Raw genomic sequence first — 8,002 nt, 5'->3', positions numbered from 1 at the left:
GCAAATTAAATGGTTTCAATTGTAAAAAAAATATAAGGGAATATAATTTTAAGAGGAAGTACTATCACTTTTTTTAAAAGACAATCTTGATTCAATTAATTTTTACTCCTATATTCTTAAAAAAATCTACTAATTCAACAATTGTATAAATTACATTTGCAATAAAAATGTGGTTTTGATTCAGTGCATAGTTGACATTAAAACATGTTAAATAGCCTCATGTACTTAGATGTCAGTATCTGCATGAAGTACTAATCCAGAAAAGATGCAAATACGTAGATTAACTGGCTTCAACATAACTTGAAATAGTCTTATTTGGTTAGTGTAAATCCTTTGTTTTAAAAATCGGTATATATCTAGGTACTTTTCAATGATTATTGTGTTCAGATAATTCCACTCGTTCTTTTTTCATCTAGAATCCCATAATACCTACGAATCATAGGTCTGAATATAAAAAAAAACACAACAACGTTTCTTCTATGTCTATGCAATAAAGTAACATCAATTGCAGTTGGGTTTATTTTTCCCCAATATAGCCTCTCAAAAAGGCTTTCGGGTGAAAAACGAACCCTCCTTTACGTACAGACCTTCATAAGGTTCTATCTCCTTGTCTCCATTGTCTAGGGAAAGTAACAAAAACAAAACAGAAAAGAAACAAAAAAAGGGAACCAAAGCACAGGGGTTAAAAACAACATAAGTTTTATAAAAGATACAATATACATGTTCAGAAGGATTAAAAAAAAAATAGAAAAGGAGTGCATATGACCATTTAAACTGATTTTGCACAACACATTTAGTTATCGAAAGTGGAAAGGTGAAAATGTATTTGCTATCAAAAACATGTCTACAGTCCTTTTTCTAAACATTTTGGAAGATGCCTCCATTGACCAGTGCTTTTACGAGACATTAAAGATCAGCACAACAACAGTATCAATAAAGCATGAATTATGAAATATCTTACTGGCCTTTCCTATTTTAAAGATTATTACCTCTTTTCTTGCTCTTCCTGTTTCGGGGTGCAGAGGTTTTATGTTAGTACTCTGTAACATACACCATCTGAGCCCACAAGTGATCAGCTACACTACTAACTCCCAAAAAGAAATTTCATCACTAAATAACATAGAAAACATAATTTCCTGCACTTGTTGAAATTAATGACAAAACATCTCTTGAGTTCAGAAGGAACAGGATTATGCTAATAGTTCATATTGTTGATCACTACTGCAATGCTGATGATCCAATTCAGTCACACAGTACAGTAGATGTTAAAATATAATAAAATGCAATACAAAATACAATATTATCAAATCCTAGTTCTGTACACAAAAACTCAAGAGTTTTAGTTCCCCAAAGAAAAATAAGAAACACACTTGGCCTTCATGAGCATTTTGTAATGTCATTAAGGAGAAAACCACACACTTACTTCTCTCCAACGTCCCTTTTGGTGGGAGCTGTGGTAACTGCCTGCCCCTTCTTCCTACTACTGGAGTACTTGATGGACTTGTCTGAACAGACCCAGTTCGAGGATGTGACCTATGAGACACATATCAAAACAAACCATAGCAATTAAATGGCACATTCCTCCTTAAATACCTTCAAGAACTGATAAAAGTACTAATTAAATTTTGGCTCACTTGGGACCCTTGCATTCCCATAGTGAAACTACTAATTCTTTAAAAACAACAACAACAAGAAAAAAGGAAATATCTCCCTAGAGAAAAAAGAAGAAAAAAAACCCACCAAAATCAAAGCACATAAGCTAAACTAAGGCTAAGCACCCATAAGATGATTGTTTGCACAGTCAAGCCAGAAAATGTACGGTATGTACATTCATGCACATATAGAAATAGCACATGCATGCACATACAATTATTCACAGGCCAAATTCAACTATCTTTATTCAATTTTTGTTTGGTTAAATTCCCATTGAATGCTAAAGATATTATAAGGATTTAAATAAACAAAGTAATAAACTGAGGAAAGACGCTGGGATTTGACCAACTATCACTGGGGAATTGATGGTACTATCTCTCACTTTCAGAAAGCAAAAGAAAGTCTTCTGCAGTTCCAAAATAAGGAGAAGCGTGCTGAATATCTAGACCAAAATGTACTCATCTTTTTACTGCATTATGTTTAAGCTCAGAGTAATGTATAGACATCTGCAAAGTGTCAGTCACTAAAGATAAAGTATTTAACAGGAACGATACAGACTATGGCACAGTAAAATGTAGTCAGAGAAAATGGTGGTTAAAATGGAAGTTAAAACACAAAGTTAGTACAGTCCAAATGAAGAAACATTTTTGTTTAAAAAATAAAGTTTCATTTGATGTTATGATGGATCCTCCGTAACTGATGTCTGATGAACACAAACAATTTCTCATTCTGTAAGATAAGAATATGATAGTTATGAGGTGCTTCATGTGGGAAACTATCTAGGATTCCTGGTCAATGAGAAATCACAAACAAATGTAGTTAAATACTGTTAGTAGACATTTTAAAATGGCAGCCACACCATTATATCCAGAGTAGAATATAAATAGTGTGTTGACACTGACAAGGTTAGTATCTATTGCTACTAGTGATCAGCTAAGGATGAGAGGCGATACCAATTAGCTACTGGGAAAATAAAATGGTGAGCTGGTGGGGCAGAAGGGAATTAGTCTGATTGATTTGTCTGTTTCACCTCGGTAAGGCAGGTGAAGGAGGGGCAGATCTTCCAGTCATTAATGAAGGCATCGACCTGATGAGGTTTGAGTCAGGACGCTCTGTGGATCGGGAGCGGGAGTTGGTCTGCTCTAGCATAGGACGTTGCTCTGTTGATCTGGATCTTTGATATGGCTGTCTATCTGCTGCTTCACAATTCCTGTAATGTTAGTCAAAAAGCAGCTTGGTTGACTTTTCTATTAGTTGTAAAATATGCTGCATGATACTGGTTTGGAGAAAGTCATTTTGTTATGTACATTTTCTTTGGTAAATTTCTGAGTTCGCTTCTTGATTACATACAGTTTTTTAAACATGTATGCTTTGGTTTGCTCCAAACTCTTGATAAATGGGCTGAAATGTTTCCAGTGTCTCAATAATGACTATCTATGCAATAGTCTGTTTCCTGACAATTTCTGAGTAAAAAATATTGTTGTTTTGTAATTAATAGATCAACGTTGGAGGAAAAGAATAGATGACACAATTCTCACTGAAGCTTAACTGTGCATTTTAATTGAGCATTTTAACTCACATGACTAGATTTTTTTCAGACTGCATTATCTTCAGAGGTGGTACTCTTTAACAACCATTTGTGGGAAAGTCCACAGCAAATTCAGTCACATTCCAGATGTTACAATTACTACATAGCATTGTTAAATGCTACTAAACGCAAGATGTCTGCCAAAATACTGGCTAGGCTATAGGCAGTACACAGAGTACAGTCACAAGATCTACAATGCCATTAGTACTGGCAGAGGTTCTTTGTAGTGGACAAATACTGGTTTACAATAGAAAAAATATAAAATCTAACCTTCAACCTAAAGAACAGTGACAAAACAGCAATTAAAACAGTCAGCATTGGAGACACAACAGAGAGAAAGCACTCTTATCAGAAAATAAATTTCTGGATGATCTAGTTTTGTCTCCTACTATCATAGCCAATTAATCATGTATTTTCTTTCAGAAATTAAACAAATCTCACCTTTCTTGACAATGTAACTGTTCTGTTTTCAAGGAGTAATAATGGCTAGCAATGTGCTAAAATAGATAAAATTACAGTAATTGTAAAAGTAGAAAGTACACTCTTCTGAATAAACATCATGAATATATGTATCCTTTTGATCTTTCTCTTGAACTGTGCTGTGCATTTTGCAATGAAGTCAGAGTGACTGGAAGTGCAACAAAAAGCTGAAGAAAGAGACATACTACAGCCTCATTATGAGGAGTCTTAAGACATTCACAGCACATTTTTTCTAAAACACCATAATGAGACAGAATGCACTTTTCTCTATGGTGGCTAACTCTGCTGAATGGGTGGATGCTCATTAAAATGAATGTCTTCCATGAGGTAATAACTGGATTCTTTGAGGATAACAAGGAATGGCCACAGACAAGTTCAGAATAATACCATTCACCAAGAGCCTATGTCTACAAGCTCGTAACAAGCAAACACACCACAGTGAGAAACATAAGCTGAGGCACTAAAATATCAGAAGAAAAATACAATGAGCCTGGAACAAAACCACAGTAAAATTACCTCACTTCTTCTTCTATCAGTTCTGTTTCTGAATGGGAAGCTTCATCAGCAAAAACATCCACTGTCTCGCTTCTTTTACATTGTGGGCAGACAAAGAAACACATCCTTAGCTTTGATTTGAATGTTGCTTAGTTTGGGTAACTTTTTAAGAGTTTTCAGTGCTATAAAAGGTGCATGGTGGTTAAAAAGTAGCTTTGACTGTGGGAATGTGAAATGATTCCTTGATTCAGCATAACTGCCGTAGAGAAAACAGCTAGGATCCAGGCAACCAACCCCTATCATTTGTAACCACACGTGTAAGATTAGTGAGCCCACAGCGACTTCGTTTCTTCTTCTGGTCTCCTACCAAAAGTGGCTATCATTCCATCTCCAATTTCTCCTTCCCAACAGCAGGACATACAGAGCGAAGGTGAGCAGCAACCATGATTCACTTAAACACTTCATGAGAAGTTAAGCCTCTTTCATTTCTTACTCCTAAAGCCTCATTCTCTTTAGCTGTTAAATAAGAAGTGGCTTTTAGGATGTTAAAGATCTAACTCCCTGCCTCATTTAGAAGGTAAGAAAACTTTTTTTTTTACCATTAAGGCCAATACTAATAGCTTAGCGGGCATGTTTCTGTTCTTTCTGTACTCTCTGAAGAGTATCATGGAGCCACTATATCTAAAAGCCTCATTTTTCATATTCAGTAGTTAATCTAAATATTCCATTTACTGCAATCTGCACCTGGCATTTACTTCAGGTGGAAAGAACAACTGGGAGTTCCAGTAAGTGAAGGAGAACACAGACTTTGGCAATGAACCTTTTGCTTCTTGATCAACTTTTGGTGCCACTGTTGCTTTTGTACATCAGAGGATCTGAAGTCTAAGTTGAATCTTGAGGTTCAGTTATTACCTTCAAGTTACAGGTTTAGATGCTGCAAATGTCTGAATACTCACAGTGTAGGAAATGGAATGGTATATAAGCATAATGACAGCCTTCTGTGTGAAACCATCCCTGTGGGGCTTTTAATCATACACATCCAGAAAACAATTAAAAAGACACATTAGTGTCTAGAGTGAAATGGGCATGTTCTTTGTTCTAATGCTTTGGGATTCTTTTGTCCTTTCCACAGTAGAAATGTACTACAATATCCAGGTCTTCAGACAAGAAATGTCCCCTTTACAGAAATAATCTCACTCCAATAATCTGCTTGAGCAGCAAAGCTCCCCATCTAACACAATATACAACTACACATTAGCATCACAATTTGGCCATAGGCACAAAGGGGGATTTTGAATTAAAAAAGACATTAATGACTTTTCAGACTACATTCTTGAGTGCTTATGCTCCCAAGTTATCTAGATGATATTTTCTTCTAGTCTGACTGGAAGTCATAAAATATGAACCACTTTTTAAATTTGATTTTTGAAGAGGAAAGAATGATAGTCAAGGTATTCAACAGTCACATAATATTTTAAAGTATGTAACAGCCATTTATCGCTGCCAACAGAATTGTCATTCTAAAAAATAAAGTTAATGAAATGTCAAATAATGACTTTCCTTTTCCTAATATTGCCTAAAATAACATCTTTCTTTTTCCTATCTAAGGAAAACAAGCTTGGTAGTGGGCCATTCCTCTGTCAAAATCTGTGAGACTTGTGAGCATAACTCTCACACCAAGAAAAGAGTAGAGCAATGTCTACATCTTAAGCAAGCACATCTATCACACTGAAACTGTTTGAGCACACTTGCAGGAAAGCTCTGCAAGCATTAAAAATTTAATTTTATATTCCAAATTCATTCAAATTAGAATTAGAATCCCATCATATCTAGGTAGAACTGTATATTCTAGTAACTAAAATATCTAATCAAACGTGCTGCAACATTTTTTGTTAACTACTGACTTATCTGCATTGTTCTATAGTCATATCCAGAAATGTCAATAGATAATTTTATCCCAGTACATAAAGTAACCATTTCTGATTTTTAATTTTTCAGATTTGTTACTTTTCTTAACAAATAAAAGAATTTACAACAAATCTGTGCATTCAATGATCCAAATTCATGTATAGAGAAAGTCGTATAAAAGATAAACATTCTTCCACAGTAAGCCATTTTAAGATTGTACAACACAAATGAGGATTTTTTCCTCAAAATAAGTGAAAGGAGTTTGTTTGAAATCCCACGTTTAATATTCCTTTACTGTGTTCAAGACTAAAAAAGTAGTCTATGAGGTCACGCTAATCAAAATATAAAAAGTACTAGGTTTTTCTTGTAGCAAAAAACCGAATAAATAAAAATAGAATTGCTGTAGAAGTGCTATGCACTACGATTCAGATCCAAGAACATCTTTTCTTTATATCTAGAAACACTGAACACAGAACAAAAAAAAAATACAACAATACATTTTCTAATGATCCTAACTTCAAACTTTAGCTAATATTCAGTGGTAATACCTGTCAGTGTCTGTGGATGGTTGCTGGATTTCAATCCTTGGACATGTTATTCTTCTACTAGCTATAGAAACTTTGCTGTTTAGTCACAGACACAAGATCCTCTGTTAGCATAACATAAATAAACATGTCTACAAACAACTGAGATTTCCAGTACCAAGCAACTTAAATTTGAGTCACAAGTACTGACATGGAAAATGGCAAAATGGGAAGTCACTGCCAAAACACTGAGATGAATTGGTGACTGAACAGCTTTATCAAATCACTCATTCGTACCTTTATAGGAACTTAATATAAAATTGTGTGCTATACTTATTAAAAAGCAAGAAACATCATGCTTTTAAATACCCTTGCAAAATAAAAGCAAGAATTAAATCAACGTATTTTTGCTGCAGTAGTATTCAACTATGTTTTTATATATATACGTATATATATACACACAAATATGCACATACAAATACACACACATGACACTGTGGTGTACGCAGCAACTACAGGTGTATCTACATGACAGTCACAGGAATGACTACAATGCAGCACACAGTTATCTGAACTACTTTTCTACTAGTTATGCAGCTATGTAGAGAAACAGAGAACTGCTGCAATCCCAGGCACACTGTGCTCTTCACTGCTATGTGCATATAGCTACAGATACAGAAATAGCTGCTTACATTTTGCTTAGGTATCTGTATTTGGTGGCACTGCAGTCATTTAGTGATTCTATCACAGACATATTTAATCATACTAGCACACGATAGCATAACACAAATACTAAAATGCTTAAAGAAAGCACACAGAGCTATATCTATATAGATTTACTCTTCATAATATGTTTCCTCAACAACAGATTTTTAAACAGACATTATTTCTCAAAAACAGAACCTTCCAGGTTGGTATTTCCTTATAGAGAGGTGGATAAAACAATGCAAGTGGTGTATATGCTGCCTTATGTCTTACTGATTTATTCAGTTCATTCTGTTAAATTTATCATATTAATATCTTTTCATATTTTTATATTACGTCAGAATTATGCAATGTATGGAGCAGTTCTTTCAATACTAATTGAATTTAGAAAGATTTATAATACATTAAGTATTTGGTTTACATTATTGTTTCCAGCACTCAGAAATACTTTTTATTCTATATTGCCAGGTGCCTTTTACAGTATTTTTAACAACAATTTCCAGCTGTTAGTATCTTTAACATAGACCCTCAGTTGACACAATTTGAAGAATCACACAGCAGAAACAGGTAACTCCTGTATGTATTTATCTTATCTCCATAAAAAGATTCATTGAATTATGTTTATGGTTCTGTGGTTAACAATCAAAAG

General features: G+C 34.4%; 1 protein-coding gene across 1 annotated transcript in view; it reads right to left on the bottom strand.

The window, feature by feature from the left end:
- Positions 1–540: 540 nt before the first annotated feature.
- The window catches only part of LOC100550949 (regulating synaptic membrane exocytosis protein 2-like), a 112,457-nt gene continuing 104,995 nt past the window's right edge, over positions 541–8,002 (bottom strand). The window contains exons 18-20 of the mRNA XM_031552971.1: positions 2,684–2,863; positions 1,424–1,533; positions 541–620 (exon numbers count right to left, since the gene is read on the bottom strand). Of these exons, the coding sequence (XP_031408831.1) occupies positions 541–620; positions 1,424–1,533; positions 2,684–2,863 (370 nt within the window). The remainder of the gene's footprint in view (positions 621–1,423; positions 1,534–2,683; positions 2,864–8,002) is intronic.

The sequence above is a fragment of the Meleagris gallopavo genome, chromosome 3, assembly GCF_000146605.3.
Source record: "Meleagris gallopavo isolate NT-WF06-2002-E0010 breed Aviagen turkey brand Nicholas breeding stock chromosome 3, Turkey_5.1, whole genome shotgun sequence".
NCBI classification, from domain to species: Eukaryota; Metazoa; Chordata; class Aves; order Galliformes; family Phasianidae; genus Meleagris; species Meleagris gallopavo.
This window is presented reverse-complemented; position numbering and strand designations above follow the sequence as displayed.